General features: G+C 53.5%; 1 protein-coding gene across 15 annotated transcripts in view; it reads left to right on the top strand.

Annotated features, from left to right (window-relative positions):
- CACNA1G (calcium voltage-gated channel subunit alpha1 G) overlaps nucleotides 1-22160 on the top strand; it is a 151497-nt gene that overhangs the window by 47866 nt on the left and 81471 nt on the right. For all 15 annotated transcript variants that reach the window (XM_054846273.1, XM_054846271.1, XM_054846272.1 and 12 more), the window contains exons 2-10: nucleotides 971-1082; nucleotides 1594-1727; nucleotides 11630-11727; nucleotides 13836-13995; nucleotides 15509-15800; nucleotides 16327-16419; nucleotides 18057-18867; nucleotides 18955-18999; nucleotides 20405-20769. In XM_054846273.1, coding sequence (XP_054702248.1) covers nucleotides 971-1082; nucleotides 1594-1727; nucleotides 11630-11727; nucleotides 13836-13995; nucleotides 15509-15800; nucleotides 16327-16419; nucleotides 18057-18867; nucleotides 18955-18999; nucleotides 20405-20769 — 2110 coding nt within the window. The remainder of the gene's footprint in view (nucleotides 1-970; nucleotides 1083-1593; nucleotides 1728-11629; nucleotides 11728-13835; nucleotides 13996-15508; nucleotides 15801-16326; nucleotides 16420-18056; nucleotides 18868-18954; nucleotides 19000-20404; nucleotides 20770-22160) is intronic.

Raw genomic sequence — 22160 nt, 5'->3', positions numbered from 1 at the left:
CACGGGCTCCCAAACACCACCCGCTACCGCGTTGCAGCGAAAGCTCTTGTCTGGCAAGAGCCGTGCTTATTTTTCCTAGAGCCTGGAAGCTGCTGCCTGCGCCCATGCAGGAGCGTGGCCCCGACTGCTCGCGGGTTGTGACAGTCGATGGGGTGTTTTCCGCGCTAGGCTGGAAGATAACCCTGGCACAGCGTTGCTTTGGCTCCTGGATTTCACATCTCTGTGCCCCGGGCAGTTGGGAGCTGGCTAGAAATGCCCCCTAGAAGGATGCAGAAATCGGGTACCAGGTTTGAACCATCCCTATGAGGATTTGCTGCAGCAGCACGCTTTATTCTGCCCCAAAAGTAACGGCATCCAAAGTCTGTCCCGACAGCTCAGCTCTTTAACACTGCTCCAAGAGGCAGGAGTCAGGGTAGGGGACGGGCTCTGCTGGCCCTCACAGTCTTAAAGGCTTTTAGGCAGTTGGCTAATGGTTTTGACAGTCTTAATTTGGACTGGGAATGAAAAGTTCAAGCAGTGATTTCAGGGAAACGCCCCTGGGATAAGCCGTGACACGGTTAATAGAAAATTGTAATGTTGTTAAAGTGCTTTTCCATAAAGTTCCAGGAGAGGAAATTAACAGTGTGGGTTTTTCTTTTTTTTTTTTCCCTAAAAGTTGATATAGTTCTTTTAATTTAATTTCTTAATCCATCACATCAGCACTCAGCACTCTTGCCATGCGACTTTTGTTTTATAGCGGTTTTCAGATTAGCTGTAGTCACTGATGTCAGCGCGGGGACAACACGCCATCGGTTTGCCATGCAGGTATCTAAACAGCAGGCAGAGTTGCCATGCAAAACCAGATAAAGTCTAACCTAGAGAAGCTGGTGCGCGCCTTGCCTTAAAGACCAGAATAACCTTTCTGATTCAGTGGTGGCCGCTCGTGGATGCTCGTTTGGATCCGTTGCTTCCTTGACGGGGTGCCACGCAGGTGGTTTGAGAGGGTGAGCATGCTGGTGATCCTGCTCAACTGCGTGACGCTGGGCATGTTCCACCCCTGCGAGGACATCGCCTGCGACTCGCCGCGCTGCAGGATCCTCCAGGTACGGCCCGGCCGCTGCTTTTAGCTTAACGGCGGCCCTGGGTTGATGGGGAGTGGGAAGGACCGAGCTGTGGCAGAGCTGGCTCTAGCCGTGGTGGAGGTGGCCTCGTGCCCCGGGATAGCTGGGTCCTGCGCTGGCTGTCCCCCCAGCACATAAAAAAATGCTGATTTTGGTGCTTGGATGTGAACACACGGTGTCACCAGGCAAAGCCCCTGCCAGGCTGTGCCAGCCCCAGCGTAGCCAAGCCTTGCTTGGAGTGTTTGGCGAGGGTTAACCAGTGAGTTTATAGCGAAAGCAGAGCCCAAAACGTACTCGTCCCTTTATCCCTGCGCTGTGGGTGCTGTTGGCTGGGGGAAGACACGAGGCTGCTCCCAGCACTGCCTCTGCCCGGGGATTTTAGCCCTCGGTGGTGCAGGAGGAGACCTCGCTGGCCTCAGGTCTCTAATTCCCTTCTCCGGTGCGAGCATGCAGCAACGCAGGAGCATCCCTCCTCCGTGCCTTTCTTTTGCAGAGCTTCGACGATTTCATCTTTGCCTTCTTCGCCGTGGAAATGATTGTCAAGATGATCGCGCTGGGGATTTTTGGGAAGAAATGCTACTTGGGAGACACATGGAACCGCCTGGACTTCTTCATCGTCATCGCGGGGTAAGCCTGGCACGGCGGGTCCCCCTCTCCCTACGCCTCTCTGTTCTCATTCATGGCTTGACTTAGCGAGTGTCGGCTTTGGGGAAGTGGCTGGTTTGCAGTGGTGAATACTGGGGTCTTGCTGGACCTCAGTGCCCTTGGCATTGTCCAACCTAGCTCTGCAGCGGGGATCGCTGCCAGGACCGCAGTGGTCACTCCAGTCCTCTCCATAGCTCGCAGGAGAGCTGATGTTCATCTCACGGAGAGAGTGGAGCAGGGTGACAAAAGCTGCTTGCGGTGATTTTGGCCAGCGCTGGGTGCGGATCTTCTCCCTCCGGGCCCGCCGGTGGTTGCAGTTTCCATCGGGGAGGTGGTGGTGGAGCGGGTGGTTGTGAGCACGGAGCAGCGTGCCAGGGAGGATAGTTGAGTGAAATGTGTGATTGCCCTCATTGTTATACTTTTTTTTTTTTGTGTGTGTGTGAGGGAAAGCGACCAAGTTTGCCTTTTTGAGTGTTTCCTTTCAGAGGCACCTGGTTTGAATTAAAGGCTCTTCCAGCACCCGAGAGTCTCCTGGCAGAGGCTGGAAATCCACATGAAAAGTCCCTGGCCCCCGGCCAGCGAGCTGAGTTTCTTTGACACATGAATTGCTCGCCGGCCCTCGCCTCCCCTCCCTGCTCCAAGAGCCCAAAGACCTTTGGGAAAACAGTGGGGTTTTTTCTCTTTTGATAGAGCTAGAGATCAAATTTACTGATTTTCCTGGAAGGGAACAAGGGACTCTCCCACCTGGGCAGCTTCCCTGGCGTGGCTTTGGTGTGCCCCAAGAAGGGGCTTTGCTTGTGGTCCATCACCGGCCCCGTAGGGTCGTGGCACACATCTCTGCCAGGCAGCTGGGACAACCGAAACAGTGGCCCAGTAAAACCAGTGAGGAGGTGCCAGGTCTCCCAGCACATCCTTGGCCTTGGAAGCTCATTGCCGCAGAGGCCAAAGATGTAGAGCAGCTCAAGACCCAGACTGGAGGCTGAGATGGAGGGCAGAAGGGTCAAGAGCTGTAACCATCCCTGTAAACCCAGCTTCTGCAGGAGGCCACAAGCTCGTGCTTTCCAGCTGCACCAGCCTCTGGCTCCTGGGGTTAGGAGAGGGCTCAAAGTTTCCTCCTGACGCGTCTGAGCAATGTTAGGGGCTGCAGCGATGCGATGTTGGACAAGGTGGGACCCCAGGTCCGATCGGCTCTGGTAGGGTTGCAAACATCAGCAGCACAGCCAAGGGCTGGAGCCTCCTAAGGGCACCCTGTGAATTCTTTATTTCTTCTTTATTTTTTCTTATACTAGAATTGTGAGGAAGAACCAGACCCAAGCAAGGCCAGACGTCCTGCCTGGGGAGGCTCGGGGAGGCATGGTGGTGGGTGCTGGGCTGCTTCCTGCTCTGCCGCCCCGGGGTGCTGCTGCGTTCCCCTCCCAGCCCGGTCCTGGCCTTGCCCGTTGAGCTTGTGGAGTCTTTGGAGCTAGAGTTATCCTTGATGTGCCTCTGTGGAGACCCCACTGTGATGGGACCTCGGTCTAGAGGGACATCAGCAGAGACCGTCCTAATTCCTAAGCCCAAATATAGGCGCACTTTGCTTAAGCAAGCATCCAGTCTCCTGCCGCACCTGGGTGGGTGTTTGGGTGGGTGAGAGCCGCCTCCTTCCCGGGCAGAGCGTGGTTGGTGGCACCGACCTCCCCGCTGCCGCAGCCGCCTTCCCGCATCCCCGATGCACGGAGGCATTTATTTGTTGCAGAGGTTTTGCAGCCTCACGGCTTGACCGCTCCCGTGACTCCTGCCAGGTCGGCTTTGGCTCTCGCTGAATGATGGGTCTTTCCTTTATGTGCATGAACTGTTCCCATCTGGGCCCCGTCAAAACCAATTCGGCTGACGAAGGATCGAACTGGATTTAAATACAAAGCGGAGCCTCTCCTCCCCCAGCGCCCGCTTTCTCTGCTCCTTTTCAAGCCCTTGCACTCTCCTCCAGCCCTCCCCATCCATCCTGGAGTGCTGCGTCCTGCTCGGAGCATCGCTGCGGTCCTGGAGGGTGTCTCAGCCATCCCCGGCAGCGTCGAGCGCCAGGGCAAGCCAAAGGGGCTGCAGGAATGGGCCACTGCTGTAGCAGAGGGAAAAATAAGGACCCAAGCCCATTACCAGACTCCAGATGTAGGTAAAAAGCACCGTGAGGATAAGAGGAAAAAGCACTGCAGGATCAAATCCCAGCCAGCCAGAGGGAAATTCCTCCTGCAGCTCTGCGGTTCCCACATGGGGCAAATTACACCAACGAGCATCCAGACCACGGTGCTAACAGCAGAGCAGGGCAGCAAGGGACGAGCCACGCTCGACATGAAGGCACCTTGCATCTGAGCGGGTGTGTGGCGTGAGGAAAGGGGCCAGAGCCCAGCTGTGGCCGTGGAGGGGAGTGTGCGCTGAGGCGATGCTCAAATCCCCGCTGCGTTTGCTAGAGACTTGATAAAACACGTCACATTTTTGTGTGGGTCTCACACAAGGGCTTCAGCCAGGTTCCCAGGGAAATGACAGGTAAGAGACTCACAAACGGACGTTTCCATGCTCCTGCCTTCCCATGTTTCCCTCCCCATTTTCACGCAGTACATGGGAGGGGGGCAGCAGCGGGACAGCGTGGGCTCCCTGGTACCCCGCAGGTCCCAGGCTCCTGCTTTCCCTGCCGCTTCCCTGCCCATGGGCTGCAGAAGGTGATGACGGGGGCAGAGGAGAACCAGCCAGCTGTGTCTGCAGGGTGGGGAAGGCATGTCGTGCAGGGCCATGCGGGACGTGCTGCACGCCGGGGCTGTACGGTCCCATGGGCACACCTCCCATGGAAACCCTTCCCCACCACCACCAGGCTAGGAGAGGCTTCCAAAAAAAAAAAAACCAAAACAAAAAACCAACCCTCCAAAACTTGTAGTATTTAATCCTCCAGGAGAAGTTTCTGGACCTGACGGATGCTGAGATCTCAGAGAAATGTTTTTGTGCGTGTTGTTTACCCCAAATCTACCACTTGCAGAGGGCTGGGAGAGCCGCTCGGGTGCCGTGCTCGCTCTCACCGCGCTGCCGGCCGCTCTTGTGGCATGCCATTAAGTACTTCTCAGCTCGGTTAAACTGTCCAGACCAATCTCATGAGCTCATGGAGAGTAAATGACTTCTTTGTGACAATGTAATGCAATTAGCGCTAATTGTAGAGTGTGTAATGTCTGCAACACATCTCTGTAATTACAGTAAAACTTGCTGGAGATGAGAATAGCGCTGTATTATCAAAACTCAGCTTAGTGAAACATGGCTTTGGTTGTAGGTTATGGAGTTGCGTGGGGAAAAGGGAAGGGGAAAAAAGTGATGAATGACATAATTAAGTTGTGTTATTTTAAAGAGGAGGATTTGGGGAGTTAGGTTTTAAGAGAACGCTTGAAGGTTAACAAGCGTTGCAAGCCAGCTTTCGCCCTCTAAAGATTATTCAATACGATTTCAACCTCTCCCCGTGTAAGACGCTGAAGTATCAAGGATGAGCACTTGTTTACATCCAAAAATATGCAGAAACATTAACAGTTTAGTGCTGGCTGAGGCTTGGGCTAGTGAACTGTAGCTGGGGGATGGAGATGTCCCCTTACTTGCCGTCTCCCTGGTCACTTCGGGACCCAGCACGTGCTCTTCCTCCCCCTCCTCCGGGCAGGGCGCAGGGACCTCCTTTCCCATCGGTCTGTGGGAAGAGGATAGCCACAGGTTGAGATCTACCTGCTCCTCAGCTGGAGCCAGCCCCAGCCACTTTGCTGCAGTCCCACCAGCTTGCAAGAGATCAGCTTGCTTTGACGTTGGTCAGATAAGGACATCCCTGAACCTCTGCATCCCTGTGGATTGAGTTGTGCTTTATCACAGAATCATAGAATCACAGAACGGTTTGGGTTGGAAGGGACCTCAAAAATCATCTAGTTCCACCCCCCTGCCATGGGCAGGGACACCCTCCACTAGCCCAGGTTGCCCAAAGCCCCATCCAACCTGGCCTTGACCACTGCCAGGGAGCCAGGGCCAGCCACAGCTTCTATGGGCACCCTGTGCCAGGGCCTCAGCACCCTCACAGGGAAGGATTTCTTTCTAACATCTCATCTAAATCAACCCTCTTTTAGCTTTAAACCATCCTCAACAAAAAAACCCAACAAGCAAACCAACAAAGACTTCACAATGGTTAATTGTTTTCCAGGGAGAGAAGCTTTAAATCGGGATAATTTGGTGCTGTAAGAGCTCACAGGGTTCCTCTCTGCCTTCTCTGGACACGGGGTTGAGCAGGGCCCTGGGTCCACGCCTGCGTCTCTGCTCCCCTCTGAGCAGGGCTGTGCATCATCCCGTGTTTGAGTTGTGCGGGTCTGTTGTTACTCCGGGCTCAGTCAGTTGTTTGGCCAAGTTTGCAGAGTCTTGTTTGTGCTTTGTTCATTGTAACGGTAACAGGCCTCTTAAAAGACTTTGCAGGAAAGTTAACCACTTCTGGAATATTTTGCTTACAATTTGAGAAGATCCGGGGCTGGAGGTGGTTGGCAGGCTGCTTTCTTCAGAAACAGAGACACCGTTTCTTTTTTCCCTTTGCTTCCTGAACACTTCTTCTAATGTTTGCTATCATTTTTTCTCCCTGTGTTGAAGGCTGTTTTAAAGAGTTAGCTCTGCTGAAACCTTCGTAAACAACCCTTAAGGATGGCTTGCTCCCTCCCGGTTTTGAGTGCTGAGTTTCAGGGATGAAATACGCTGCAGGAAGCCTGGCTGTATTCAGAGGTACCAGGAGAGAAAGGGATGCCGCAGTGCCCCACACCATCCCTGCTCCATCTAAACCAAAAGCACCGTGTGGTTTCTGAAAAGCTCTTTAGCTCAGAAATTGGGATAAGGGCGATGCTGCCAGACCAGTGTCTGTGGGGAGCAGGGATGCTGCGGCTGCCGGAGCAAGGATCCTGCTGGGTGCGTTGGGTGAAGCGTCCAGCCCGTGGCCTTCACCTCGCAGCACCGGGTCGCTTCACAAGCGGGCAGGGCTCTCCTGAGGGGCACTTCACCTCTACGAGGCTCATCAAGGGGCTGTTTCAACTCCCCAGTTCAGACGTGGTGGGGAAGAAAGCGCTGGCGTGGGGCCGCCCATGGGAGTCCCTGCTGCAGCCTCCCGCTGCCACTCCGGGCAAAGGCTGTTCTTTCCCCGTGTATTTGTCCCTTCATCCCTTAAAAAACTAAATATTAAAATAATTGAAAGGCAGGAACGAATGTTGCTTTTTCATCCCCTCTGTGCGCCCCTGTTGATCCCTCTCGCACCGAGGAACAGCACCTTGGAGACGTGGCTGCACGGTGCCCTCTGTGCTGCCTGGGCACCGTTAGAGCTACGGGGTAATTGCCCGTGTAAGGGGCGGATTTGCACACGCAATTACCCAATGTGCAACCACAGCCGCAGCCCCTTTGAGCTGCAGTGGAAGCTGCACCAAACCCTCTCCCAGGAGCCTGCCCCTCTCCGCTGCTTTCTTGGATGGATGTGAGGGTCCTGGAAGCCAGGAGCCACCTCCCGGGGCCCCGCTGCGTCCTGGCTCACCCCCAGTTAGGTGCTCTTTGCTCCAGGCAGAGGTGGCAGAACCGCATCAAGCTGATACTCACGACCGCAGATCTCCAGGGGTTCAAAACCTGGGGTTGAGCTTTGCAGTTTGATGCTGTAAGTGACTTTTGGGAGGATGAAGAGCAGTGGAGACCCGGGGCTGGTGAAGTCCCCGGCTGCAGATGCTCTCTGCTCCGTGCCGCCGTACCGCAGCCTTCAAAGCAGAGCATCCTGAGCAGGCCACGTCCGTGACTCACAGAAACCTCCTTGGTGAAAGAAACCCCTCAGCAGCCTCCCTTGCAGCCAAGCTGACTCAAACCCACCTCTGAAAAACCTTGTGTTTTTGAAGTTTTAGGACTTTTTAAAAGAGAATTCCTTAGGTTTTTTTTTCAGTTCTTCAGCTGAACTTGCTGCTGCTTCAAAAGCCTCATGAGTCAAATGTCCTGGCTGGGACACGTGGTGCCTCTGTGTGGCTGGATCCAGCAGGCTGCAGGGCTCACGCTCCCTCCGCTGTTTCTCTTTTTATTCGTTCAGCTTGATTAAAGTGAGTATTTTTAAAATTAAGCAACACCCACGAATGCGGTGAGGCTCGCGAAGCTTAAAAAGCAGCTCCTGAGCAAAAGCGGAGCACGGCAAAGACGCCGAAGGCCGGGAGGAAATTTCATTCCAGCTTTCTGAAGATACAACGCTGCCTAACTAACTGATTTCCCCTTGTCTTTTCCAACACCAATGGCTTAATATCATCCACCGATTGCTGCGCTTTGGAGATAAAGGGTGCCTATCTGCCCGGTTTTGGAAACCTTTTGACGCTGAATAAATCTGAGCCTATCTCTTGCCTGCAGCAAGCGGCGGCTCTGTGCCTCTGCGGGCAGAGGGGTGGGCAGCTCCTGGGGCCGCTGCCTGCCTGCAGGCATTGCTGCTCTGCTACAGGTCACTTATGTGGCCTTGGTCACGTCCCCTGGCCGGGCAGCACCCCCAGCACCCAGCTGTGAAACGAGAGAACCCAAGTTTTCCTTGGAAAGCACCCTCAGCACAAACTCCACGGCTCTGATGGGTTTTCACCCCATCTTCTGCTTCCTGAGCAGGAGTGATCCCAGGGATGGGAGTGCGCAGGGTGGGTCAAAGAGGCAATGACGGGCAGGTGTGGAAAGGGCTTTGCCAGCATTTCTGTGCTCTTAGAGGCTCGCTGGGTGAGAAGAGCCCCTTCAACCCCTCCTGTGATGCTCCTGAGCGTCACTTCTGTGAGCCCTTCGGTGCAGGCAGGGGTGCTGCCTGACACTCTGTTTTCAAGATCCTTCCCAAGGCTTTGGGTTTTATATGAAAGAAACCTCAGCGTGCTCTGAGTCTCGCTCTCTCCAGACAGAACAGGAATGAATTTCTGATGCCTTGTCCGTCCTGAGCATCCCTTGTGTCTGTCTGTTTGCCGAGTCCCAGGAGTTTTCCTTCTCTGAGGAGTGTTTGCCAAAGGTTTGCATCAGCTCTCTCTCTGCATCCCACCACCAGCCCGTTGTACGTCTGGCTTTGCAGATGCTCCACTTTTATTCTTAGAAATCCTAAACGTTTCCGCTTTGCTTCTAACTCCAATGATCGGGGGTTGCTGATCACTCTGACGAGTCTCAGCATTTGCTGCGGATCCATCCTACTTAATGCTGAGTATTCTTCTGAGCCTTTAACTTGGCTGGGCACCCGGGTCCATGGCAGAGGCGCTGACAGGCATCGCGCTTTCCCGTTTGAACAGAAATGACATTTGAGTTGAAGCTTCATCAGGGGCTTTTTACACTGCAGATTTTCAATGCGTAAATGTTATATATGCCGGTAAATGCACCTGTCACCTCGCCAGTTGGTGACATCCTGACATTTGCTCTCCCTGGGTATCTCCCCTTGCCAGGGATGTGGATTGATTCCTCCCATTCATCCCCTCGCCTTGGCAAGTGACCTTTGAGCTGGGAAGTGGTGGGATTCTCATTGGACTTGCTCTTTAGTGACTGATTTTTACCCACTTCCCCCCCCCCCCCCCGATACTGGGTTGTCTCAAGGCTCTCGAGCTGTTAGTTATCAGCGATGTGTGGATCCTGTAGTCTGGGGCCGGGGCTGAGCTTGCGGTGCTGTAAGGCTGGCGCTGGCAGCAGAGGTAGGAGACCACCTACCTGCTCTTGGTCGTGGTGTTCAAGTGTTTGCTTAAGCTAGTGGGTTGTTGTTTGGCCGGGTTTTTAAATTTGGCGTTATAATTGTTCTTTAATATGTTAAATCTAAATGCATTTTACAATGTGCCCTTTGCAGATTACAAGCACGCGCATCTCTGGAAGGGAGTCTAGAGCTGTCATTAATCAGAAAGTGATTTGTCTTGGTGCAAATAACCGTATGCTGCTCTGAATTTTGCTGGTAGCCTCTGTTTTAATAATGGATGAAAGAAAGGCTGTATGTTTGACATGGGCTTTTTACCCGAATCCTGCAAACCATACAAAAATCTTATTTTCAAACAGCAAGTGAAACTTGAGAACCATTAAAGTCCAGGGAAAGTGTTGCCCCTCTCCTTACTGCAGCCAAGTCCCACCCAATGCAGTGAGTCCCGTGCGCTGGGGAAGGGGCTGGTTTTGTCGCTGGGGCCAGGTGGGTTTTCATGGACACGCTGCCTTCCTCTCCGGTCAGGGGATGAGAACAAACTCGTAGCATCCACACGTGTCTGTCCAACGTTCGTATTCTGGGACTGTCCCGCAGCTGTGGGTGTCAGCTAAATACAGAGGAATACATTGAGGTTATTTTGATTTTAGACATGGTTTGATCATCATCATCCTGTTACATCCTACCACGAGAAACGGGATAAAGTGCCACTGTATCGAGTGTGGAGTTGTGTATTTGGGGACTAGGAGGAGACAGTCTTCTCCACCGTGGGCGCTCCTCACCTGCCGATGGCTGGGAGGGAGGAGAGTGGGTTTGGCTGATGACAGCAAGAGCAGAAACCTCCAACGTGCTGCAGCCGTGGCAAAGCTAACACGGCACTGATGGATCCTGCGGGATTTCCAGCAGGGAGGGAGGGGGCAGCGCTGATGCCTTTGTGCAAGGTGCCGGCAAAGCCTCCTCCAAAAGCTTGATGTCTACTCAGGTAAGATTAATTCAGGCCAGGGCAGGTGTGGAGAAAGGTTGTGACTGGAAAGCAGAGAGCCTGTCCGCAAGATGCGGCTGGAAGAGCTTGGTTTGTTTGGCTTTGCAAAATCAAGGCTGAGAGGAGATGTGATTTGTCCTCTGTAAATACATCGGGTGGGTAAACACCAGGGACAAAGAGCTATAGAAGCTACTTAAAGACAGTACTGGCATACGAACAAATGGATGGAAGCTTGTCCTGAATAAATTCAGGCTGGAAGTTAGGCTTCCAACCACTCAACTAGCTTTAAGATGGAACTTGATAATTTTCGAAGAGATTAATATCCTGTCATTGCCTGTGGCTGCGGGAGCCCGGCTGTGTGGGGAGCCTCTTCCTTGCCTTTGCCTGGCTCTGCCTCTTCGAGAATGCTTTTGGGCAGAGACCTTGTGTTTTCCCATGGCTGGAGAGCAAAGTCCTGGTGGTGATGTGACTGATGGCCCCGCTGTGCTTGAGCAAAGGTGCCATGAGCAGAGCAAGACGGTGCTGGTGGACCCCAAGAACTTGCAGCAGTTCAAGTGCATCCTCAGATTAAGTCATGTCAAGGTTGCACCTCGGTGTCCTGAGCTGTGAAATAACCCTATCAGTGTAGGAGCACTAGGAGGTTCCTTGGTCCATGTTTGCCCCATTTGGTGTCTACGAGTGTCATCAGTTTTGATGTGTGCACTTGCCTGTCCACCCGAGTCCCACCTGGCAATGACCTCTGCAGGGCAGAGCTAGCACAGCTCGGTGTCCTGGCTGCACACCTCCTGTGCCTGCGGAAAGGCTCTGCACCAAGGGATGCACCTCTGCTTTTCAGGGTTGTGGTGGTGCTCAGCACAGCGAACCCAGATTCATCAGGGTTATCTGTACAATTGTTGTTAAAAACAGGGCTGTGTCTGGAAATTGCCCTCCTGGAGTGTGCAGGGATTTTGAGAAGCTTCTGCGTTGGACCTGTGCAAAAACAGTAATCAAAGCAGATGAGAGAGAGAGAGAGGATCTGTGGCTGCGTGAGCTGGTGTATCACGTTCTCGCTCATTGACTTTATTCTGATACGCAAACAACCCTTAATTAATTCCTCTGGCAAACTTTCTTGATGGGAGAGATGCAGTAACAAGTCCCTCTGAGCAGTTGGCATATAATGTTTGATTTATAATGTTTGATAATCTAACATTTCTCCAGAAGATTCTTGACGCTGCTCTGCATTCGTGTCTTTCGCAGGATGCTGGAGTACTCCCTGGACCTGCAGAACGTCAGCTTCTCAGCGGTCCGCACTGTCCGTGTCCTGCGGCCGCTCAGGGCCATTAACAGGGTCCCCAGTAAGTCTGGTCCTTTTCCTCCCAGCTGATGCAAGTTCTTTATATCTGTGCCCCAAAGATGGAAGAGCAAATGCAGATGCTTCCCATCTTACATCGCAGCTCAAACATTCACCCAAGCCCTGGTAGTGCAAGGTCCTACCACCACTTTCTGGTTTCCAGTGTCTGTCACTCTCCTACTTTAAATAATATTCATTCTGACATCTGTGGCATCAGAGATGAGCCACCAGTCAATAAGAAACCCAGGACTGTCTTCAGACGTCTTTCTTTCTCCTCTGAAGAGGTCTTAGGAGGCTGGTAAGGTGAAGGGATGCAGGTGGTAGGGATTGACTGAGCCAACAGCCTTTGCCAGGCAATACGGGCAGAGGGGTCTGAGTCACGCTGCTCCCACCCTCCCTGCACTACCCTATCCTTTCCTGGAGAAACTGAGGCAAGGAAATGCTCTTGCACCTGGAGAGAGCTCCCTGGGAGGTCCTGAGGAACCTTCTCTTGGAGCATCTCTTGCTGTGCTCCCCAGAGCTGGTCTGGACAGCCAAAAACCCCAACACCTCCAAAACAAGCCTGGGTGGGATGGGAGGTGGCTGTTCAGTACTGGTTTATCGGGTCATGCATGAGGACCTCAACCCCCTCCTTGAACAGCAACAGGGTAGCATTGCCTGCTCCTGCATCACAGCAGGTGATGGCAACCCAGCCCTGTGCCATCGCAAACCCAACCAAACTGCCCACGGAGCCGTTCCTGCTGCACCGTGCTGGGCAAAGCCCAGAGCGCTGCGAGAGGTGCTGAGCTCCGTTCCCCTTGGATGCCATACGGATCGGGTGTGATAAGCGTAAGTACAACTGCATCAGAAACGTCATTTTCCCGGTCCTACAGTCCCGGGTATTGGATCCAGCATTGTTTTAGACAAATCCAAGTCCTAACTCCCCTATCTGAACTGGCCCAATGCCTTGACGAGAGCTAATCAGCATCAGTTCTGTCTGCGGATGCTGGAGGTGCCTGGGCTCTATTTATTTTTCTGGTCCTGACTCTTGAACTTAATCTGGCTTTGCTGCTGCTGCTGCTGTTTCAATCATTACGGTAGTTTAAGACTCCTGTTTGCAATGTTTTATTTTTTTTTTTATCCCCACTGCTGAACTGATGAATTTATCCACCACTGTCTAACTGGGGATGTAATTCACTTAATGTATTTTGAAATCCCGGGTAATTTATCTTGGCTTCTCTGCAACGTAGTTACAATGGGATAGAAATGTAAGGTGGGAAAAAAAAAAAGAGAATTTTGTATGATGATAAATGCAGTAACCACAGAAAGTCATTTCAGTTAATTAGGAGTTGACGCAAGGTGGTTGTTCCCCAGTAGAGGAGTAGAAGCAAAACCCTGATAGAGGAGGTGACAGCATCAGGAAGAGAGAAAAAAGTCGTCTTGAAGTATCAAAGTAAAGGGTGCAACAGTAAAGCTTTCTTTAAATGAAAATCAATATAAGCGAGTGAGAGAATGCAGAAGATGGGAAAAGAAAGAGAGTGAGAGATGAGCAGAATATTACAGAGACGTCAGATGAAATCAATTTTTTTTGTGTGTAAATGTCAAGTTGAAGTCACCATCAATTTGTCTTTGTTACAGAACTGGCTGTTCCTGAACTTGCGAGAATTAACTGCCAGAGAGAGTCCTGTATTTTAAGGAAGAGAGGGGATTTAGGGTAGATGCGAAGAATTAGGGAGCAAAGGGAATTTTAATATATACTGAGCAGGGAAAGAAATACGACTGAGCAGGGAAGAACATCAGAGTTTGGTCTCAGGGAAGCAAGGAGACATATAATTGCCAGAAAACTTTAGGAGAAGAGGTCTTGAGATGGGGAGTGAAGGGAGAGGAGCGGGGAAGGTACGTCGTGTGCCCAGGAGCAGGGCACGGATGAAGGGGGGATCCCAGGGGTTTTGGGGGGAAACCAGAGGGGGTTGGGGAGCTGCGGGAGTTTGCAAGCCATGTGTGGGTGACAAGGACAGTGGTTGGGAAGGCAGCGGCTGTCAGTGGAAGGAAAAGTATGGATGGAAAGAAAAACGTCAGGAGGACATAGCTGGAATAAAAAAATTCAGCGTGGACTTTTCCTCTTTGCCTCAGGTATGCGCATCCTGGTGACGCTTCTTTTGGACACGCTGCCCATGCTGGGGAACGTCCTTCTCCTCTGTTTCTTTGTCTTCTTCATCTTCGGCATCGTGGGAGTCCAGCTGTGGGCAGGTTTGCTCAGGAACCGCTGCTTCCTCCCCGAGAACTTCAGCATGTGAGTCTGCGCGGGCAGCAGAAGTGTCTCTCCAGCTCGGGCGAGTCTATCCCTCCAGGAGACAAGGATATCCTCTATTAAAAAGCCCTGGACTTCTGTAAATGCTCCCTGCCCCTAAATGCCATCACAACTCCTGCCCAGGCGTGCACAGCTGGAACAGAGCGAGCTGTAACAATTCGCCATTCAAGTCCTGCAGGGCTGTCCTTAACCCTTGGTCGGCACTTGGGAACCTCTCTGATTGATAAGAGTCTCCAAAAAAACCTGAGAATAAGAGTTCAGGCTTTCTAAATCCAGCATATCATTAATGTGTGACCTTCTCTGCTTTTGTCAAGACATTGAGGTCTGAATCCCATTGAAAAGCTGGTGGTGTTTATTGGTATGACATTCATAGTCCCACCTAAACCCCAGGGGAGGCTGATGGAGCTACCATACGTTTCATATCTACTCGGAATTGATCTGGCTAGATCCACACCTAGATGGAGGAGTCCTGCAAGCCCAGAGCCTCTCGCTTGCACACAGCAGGATCGTGATGACGTTGCTGTGGCTAGGCTGGCTCTCAGGTCTGGAGCTGGCACGATGCACCTTTTATCCTCTCCCACGCATCTCCTAATCAACTGTCACCCCTCTTGTAGGTTATGCCCTCAAAGGGCAGTTGGGAGAGTCATTACCAGGGTACGTCCCTGTTAAGTACGTGGCAGGAGAGCAGAGGGACTGCTTCACCACTGAGTAAATCCAATAGACCCGCAGGTTTGGGTGCTGTTTAATTGAGCCAGAATTCCAGGGGTTTAGATAAGCTTTGAAGGGTATTAAAGGCAATTCTGCAGGAATTAACGGGGCTGAACTAGGCTTAAAAATATCTTTGCAAGCTTTAGTGGGAGTCCTGGCAGCATTAAGGAGATAGCTGTGTGCAGAGCAAGAAGCCAGTTTCTGGCTGGCCATGGGTTGTTTCATCTCCCTGCAGAGTGTTTTTGCCTGGTTTGCTGAGGTAAGGCCACCCTCAGAGAGAATTTAGAGTTTATCTATGGGCTGAACAGGCACTGGGAAATGCAGATGAAGGTCCTGTCTCTGGTTTTTAGGAAGCTTGGGAGGTCCTTGTACATAGAGTCTCCCCAAGCCATTCGCAGCATCTCCAGGAGCACAGGAGATACAGGAGCTTTGACTGATTTCCACCTGCAGCAAAGACATTTCAGAGAAGCCCTGTTGGGCTGAATCCTGCTCTTAGTGCCCTGAAGTCAAAGCCAGAGCACTTCCAGATGGAGTGACTCTTAGTGACATCGTCAGAGGGGTTGCTGAGCGGCCAAGTGCACTGCCTCAGATTGCCGAAACCCAGTTAGGGACATCATCTCACCCAGTGGGGCTGCAGAAAGTTCAAGGGGATCCCTTTAAAAACAAACAAACAAACAACACTTTAAGATCCAGAATAAAAGGTGTCAGGCTTTGCTGTTACAGTTGTTACCTCATCAGATTGCCTGCAATCGATGTGCAAACCCCAGCCCTGTCTGGACTCTTTCAGCCCCTACATGGTGGATTTGGAGCGATACTACCAGACGGAGAATGAAGACGAGAACCCTTTCATCTGCTCCCAGCCCCGGGAGAACGGGATGCGCTACTGCCGGAGCATCCCAACACGGAGGGAAGAGGGTCTTGAGTGCACCCTGGATTATTATTCCTACAATGACACCACCAACACGTCTTGTGTCAATTGGAACCAGTATTACACCAACTGCTCTGCTGGGGAGCACAACCCCTTCAAGGGAGCCATCAACTTCGATAACATCGGCTACGCCTGGATCGCGATATTTCAGGTGAGCCCTGTGTGCAAATTGTCACGAGGTGGGGAACAGCCAGTCATGCCCCCCAACAGCATGTTCCCAGGGGCTGCAGAGTCACACTCCTGGGGGCTATTTTGCACCAGCAGGCACTTCTATAGTAGCGCATGGGTGCTCAAAATGTCAGGGATACAGTCTAGTGCCTCCTGTGAAGATGCCTCCATCACACATGCATGGACAAAACCCATCTCCAAATCCTGTGTGTGTGTGTGTGTGTGCAGGAAGAACATCCTGATGTGGAGCAGAGCCTAGAGACTGCTCTTCCCTCTGCAAAATGCAGTAGTGGGCTTTAAGTTCAGCTGGAAAAGAAGGGCTGGATTCAGCCTGGGCAGCTGGAAATGTGGTTATTGGCATTGGTCGGAGCAGGATTTGGCTCCTCAGTGTCTTGTACTGCACCAAGACCAGCTGTGGGATGTCAGAAATGACCCAGCCAGGAGAAACGTTGCTTGTGCACTTGGTGTTGAACCTTGATGGGTTCATTTTCCTTTCCTGTCTCCACCAGGTCATCACCCTGGAAGGCTGGGTGGACATCATGTACTTTGTCATGGATGCACACTCCTTCTACAACTTCATCTACTTCATCCTCCTGATCATTGTGAGTGGCCTTAGGGGAGCATGGGGGACCTCCTGGCATTTGGAGAGGGCAGAGTGGAGTGACCCAGAGGAACAGGGCAGACAATACAGTGAATAAAACTCTGGTGCCACGTAGGAGGGGCAGAAACCAGCCTGCTGGAAGACATGCAGCTTCAATATGGCATTGCGTTGCAGCTGCATTTTGCTGCTAACGTGAAGGAAGGAAGGAAAGATATGCTTAAGCTATGGTAGATACACTTCCGTTGCTGCTGCTTCTACTACTTCTCTCCTTGTGCTCCAAGGTCCTCTCCCTTAGTTGCCACCTTGAATTTAAGTTTAAAAGTAGGCAATTTTCCCCGATCAGGTTTTGAGCTCCGGAAGGGGAGGCTGCCCAGAAATTCCCCCATATTGAAGAACCCAGCTGGCTGGGTCCTTGGTGCAGAGGGGACATTTCAGGAAAACAGTCCCAAACTTCAGAGAGCACATTAAGAGAGGAGGGAAGAGATTACTGCCCACAGCTCACCCACGCTTCACAGCATCATCCGAGACCACCCACAAAGGAACCAACAAAAGGTTTCTGAGGGGTGGGCTCCATGATGGGTTTCATCTTTGCAAGCAGAATTGTCTACCGTGACTGGCTGAGCTCGTTGTCTAGACTCCTTTTATCGTCAAGGGAGAAAAATAGGTGCTTTAAGGGAGTGATTCATCTCCTCCAAAGGTAGACATCCAAAATAAATTAGATGCATTGCAGATTTGATGTGCCTATTTCTCTCTTGACTCTAAAGGATCATTAGGTGCCTCACTCAGATGTATCTGAGATAAGTGAGATGAGTCCTTTTCTTCCTCTCTAATTGGACTAAGTCCAGCAAAATAGCTGCACGTCGTCCATTAGGCCATTGTGGGGATTTCTGCTCCTCATCAAACCAGGACTCAAACCCTGATGAGAAGGTAGGAGGTCGTTTAGTCCATGATGCTTTTTCTGGTTCACCAAAAAAAAGAACCAATCCCTTGCTGTCAGCATCCCTGAAACAACGGAGAGGAAGGGCAAGCAGTACTTTTCCAGATGCCGTGCGAGTAACGTTAGCAGTGTGTGATAGCCCGTTAGCACGTCAGTAATTCTCTGTGAGCCGAGCTGGGCTCTGCAGAAGGCAGAACCTCATGAAACCCTGGCTGGAAATAAAATCTCCAAGCTGTGGGTACAGACTGCTGATGCCCTTGCGTAACAGTCACCCGCAAATCCCGTTAGCAGGGGAAAGGGATCTGCTCGCAAGCTGCCCACACACTGCCAGAAAAAACGCTCCTATCAGGAAGGCTCAGAGCATTCATCGTAATGCCACTAATTGTGATAATTACAACCGCTGTCTGCAGAGAGAGAAAAACACCATCTTAAAAGAGCAAAAGCTTTTTGTCAAAATAATCTTCTCTCGTCTTTGATCTCTGATGTCCTCCGTGGAGCGCTGGCGTGGGAGTCTCTGGGGTGGGGGTTTGGGGGGTGAGTCAGCCCTATGGCGGTCCCGGCCGGTGGTCCCTGCCGGGTGACGCGGGAGATGGGGCTGGCTGGGGTTTGCCCCCTGATCCTTGTGCTGGGGCGTGGGGTGAGGAAGGGCGATGGGGTGGGCATGGCCACCCTGAGGTGGCTGATGGCTCCTGTCCCCTTAGGTGGGCTCCTTCTTCATGATCAACCTCTGCCTGGTGGTGATAGCGACGCAGTTCTCCGAGACGAAGCAGCGTGAGAGCCAGCTGATGAAGGAGCAACGCGTTCGCTACCTGTCCAACGCCAGCACCCTTGCCAGCTTTTCAGAGCCGGGCAGCTGCTATGATGAACTCCTCAAGTACCTGGTTTACATTGCCCGTAAAGGCAGCAAGCAGCTCGTGGAGGTGTACCGGGTGGCGGGCGTGAGGATGGGCTTCCTCACCAGCCCCACGAGCAAGGCGGGAGCTGACCGGCATGCCGGGAAGCGCAGGAGCAGGAAGAGGTCCTCCGTGCACCACCTCATCCACCACCATCACCACCACCACCACCACTATCACCTGGGCAATGGGAACCTGCGGGCACCCCGTGCCAGCCCGGAGATCAGCGATGTGGAGACCAGCTCACTGCACAATGGGACCAACCGACTGATGCTCCCTCCCTTGGCATCGAACCCCCACGGGGCCCCCAGCGCCACTCCCAGCAACACCGAGTCCGTCCACAGCATCTACCACGCCGACTGCCACTTTGAGCCGGTGCGCTGCCGGTCATCCCTCCCGCAGCCGGGCCTCGGCTTACCGAGCCCGGAGGGTGTCCCCAAGAACATCGTGGGCAGCAAGGTGTACCCCACGGTGCACCCCAGTACCTCCCACGAGATGCTGAAAGAGAAGAACCTGGGGGAGGCGGCGGTCGGTGCCGGGAGCAGCACCTTGACAAGCCTCAACATCCCGCCCGGGCCATACAGCACCATGCACAAGCTGCTGGAGACCCAGAGCACGGGTGAGCCTGGGCTGGCCGTCAGTCTGGGGTTGCCTTGCAGAAATACAAGCTATGACCTAATTTCTTTCTTTTTCTGAATCTTTGCAGGGTTCTTTTCAGTCCATGTTACGGAGAAAGGCGATGGCTTTCCAGGTGAGGCCAGCATGAATCTTCTGACCTACCTAATGCATCTTATAGCCAAAACAGGAGAGAAGTTTCAACCTCCCAGACTTCATACTTGCAAGAATCCAAGGGAAATGAATGTTTTCAATGAAGCCATTTTCTTTCCCATCCTCATTTCCCCCCCAAACCAATTTATTCTGCAATTACAGGGAACACTGCCCAAATCCCTGCACTCCCCAAATCAGCTAGAACTGGGCTCGGCAACCCCAAGGAGAGCTGAAGCCCAGCCTGGCCGCTTCCAAATGGCCACGTCCCTTCCTCGCTGAAACACGGGGACTGGTGGTGGCTGTGTTGCCCGCTGCCGAGCCTGGGGATGGACACCTTCCAGATTTAAATGACCCAAGCCCCAGCACACCCTCCCTGTAGCTCCACTCCCTGCAGGACCCGAGGCTCGGGGGGGATCGGCTGGCTGCTTCGCAGAGTGTTCATTGGCAATCACAGACGCCGAGTGTTAAAAATCTGTGATTTGCTCAGGAAGCCTGTAGCAGAGCCAGACACCGAATGCAGCTTTCCTGGATTGGGGGTTTCATACCTTCACCGCAAGATGCTCTTTCTCCCTCCACATCTTGAGGTTTGGGAGCTTGGGCCAGTCTAGTCCAAACCCTCTCAGTCTCCGAGAAGCATTTCTGGCCAAGCTTTCCCAGGCAATCGATGCCGTGTCCACCCCACCACAGCAGCACTGACCTTTCCAGCCAGGAGCTGTGCGGAGAAGAGACCAAGTCCTGCCCCCAGCCCGGAGCTGCTCAGAGACTAAATACACAAAGCTGGGCTCTGAGATGGTTTAATGCCGGGTTTTTATTAGCGTTGCTGCATGCTGCTGTGTGTGAGTCAGGAGCGTGCTTTGCAGATAGCCTCTCCCCTGGCAGCCAGCTGGTGGGGATTTGGGGGAATATCCCGCTGGTATTGGCACCCGGGAGCCACCTGGCAGCTGGGAGCTTGTGTTGGGGGCAGCGCGTGGAGGGGGAAGCTGGTGGTTTTGGAGGATCAGCAGCAAACAGCGGGAGCAGGAAAGGAGGCTGCTGGCAGCGGCGCTCCCACTAATTACAGCCCGGAGCCTGGCAGGGCGGGGGGAGCTGATTGCTTTGTCCTAGCCGTAATGGCCAGAGGTATAACGAGGTGGGCTAGGGGTCCCGGGCTGGCGGCAGTGTCTGCCTGGGGCAGCAAAGAGGACTTTGTAACTGGGGAGAAGGCGCTTGGGGAGCCCGGGTTTTGCCTAGGGCTCTTTGTCCCAGCAGGAGCCCTTCTGCCCTTAGGAACTGCCTGTCACGTCAAGGGCAACGGCTTGGTGCTGACGGGGACGGGGGGGTTGCTCCCGTGGCTGCCCACAGCCCCCCTGTCCCGGCTGACAGGCCGCCCTGCCCCTCTGGCGTTTCAGGTCCCTGCCAAAGCTCCTGCAAGATCTCCAGCCCCTGCAGCAAGCTGGACGGCGGCTCCTGCAACCCCGAGAGCTGCCCTTACTGCCTCAAGGCACTGGCGAGCGAGGCCGAGCTGTCGGACAACGAGACGGCCGACTCAGACAGCGAGGGGGTCTACGAATTCACGCAGGACGCCCACTACAGTGACCAGCGGGACCCGCAGCGGGGCAGAGCCCGGGCCAGGAGAGTGAGCCGGGTGCTGGCCTTCTGGTACGTGGTGTGCGAGACCTTCCGGAAGATCGTGGACAGCAAATATTTTGGCCGTGGGATCATGGTGGCCATTCTCATCAACACGCTCAGCATGGGGATCGAGTACCACGAGCAGGTGAGCGCTGTCCCGGCGGCTCTCGGCGCAGCGGGGGTGCGGGAGGTGTTACGGGTCCGACTCCGGCCGCCGGTGGGACGGTTTGGGGTGAGAGGCATTGGGGTGCTGTAGGAAGGGCCCCAGGACAGAGCGGGGCTGATTTTTCTCCTCTGAGCCTGCTTCCAGCTTGCAGGCAGCCATCACCCTGGCTGGTACCGGGCTGCGTGAGCTCCCGCATCCCAGCCCTGCCAGGGATGCTCAGCACCGTGCCAAGACCGCCGTCACATGGGCAGCACCGTGCGTTGCTGGTTTCTGCGGCGCGGGGGCCAAGGAGAGGGAGCAGCCATTTGCCGCTGGGTTTGTGCCAGCCCGGCAGTCCAAGCGGCGCTGCCGGCGGCTGCGAGCTCCGGGGTCGGTGCAGGTGCAGGCAGGGAAGTCTATTGAATTTGCGGTCCCTGGAGAGGAGGTAACAAATGTCTTTGCCTCCCCAGTGAATGCTCCAGCAACAGCATGCCGAGTCCAAAATAGACTCATCGCTGGCTATTCCTCCGCTAGATTATCTGAGTCCTTGCAGGCAGGAGGCTGCCGCTGCTCCAGCCTCTCGCACGCTTGTCACCTAGCAGAGCTTTTCCCTATATATAGTCATTAAGAAAAGGAGTTGCCACGTTCCTCTTGAAACATCTCCATAAGGATGACAAGAGCTCTGCTTTTAGAGAGCCTTTTACACGGTCTGGTCTCACGTGGGTTTTGTGGCTGCTGCCGGCAGCACGCCTGGCAGGGTGCCCTTGGTCCTGCCGCAGCCATGGGACGGCTCGGTGCTGCAGGTGTGCGCTTCGTTTGGATTTGGGGGGACGAGTTTATTAGCGGGGATGCTGAGATGCTGCAAAACCTTGTTTACATCCCTCCGATGCTTGAGGGCTCCCACTGGCCAGCCCAGCATGGTGCTTCTCCTGGGCTGCCAGACCTCTCCCCTCCCAGGCAGACACGGCCACCCCTGTCCCCGTGCCAGCCTTTGCTGGGAGCTCCCGTGCATCTCGAGTCAGGGCTGTTTACTTTTCTCCCTTCCTGGCACGTTTTGTATTTGCAGAGTCGCTCGCTGTTGCACGCAGAGGCGTTTCTCCCACAGCTCCCGGTAGCAGCGGTGGTGGCTGCAGACCGGCTCCAAATTCCCGTGTCCTCCCGTGGTATTAATGCCTCGATGACCGAACGCCAACGAGACGTGGCTGTGCTAAATGTGTCCCTTCCAGCCAGCACCTTCTCCCTGACGTCCTAATACAGTCTGGCTGGCTAACCGTTGTTTTCAGTACACATTAAGCAGCGACGCGCTCTGAAGTCCTGCAGGTTTCACCTTCGTGTGCTGCCCTTGGTGGAAGCTCTGCGGGGAAGCTTGAGTGATTCCACCTTTATTTAAT

This window comes from Grus americana, chromosome 18 (genome assembly GCF_028858705.1).
Source record: "Grus americana isolate bGruAme1 chromosome 18, bGruAme1.mat, whole genome shotgun sequence".
NCBI lineage: Eukaryota > Metazoa > Chordata > Aves > Gruiformes > Gruidae > Grus > Grus americana.
The sequence above is the reverse complement of the archived record's forward strand: the minus strand, read 5'-3'. Positions and strand labels throughout refer to the sequence as shown.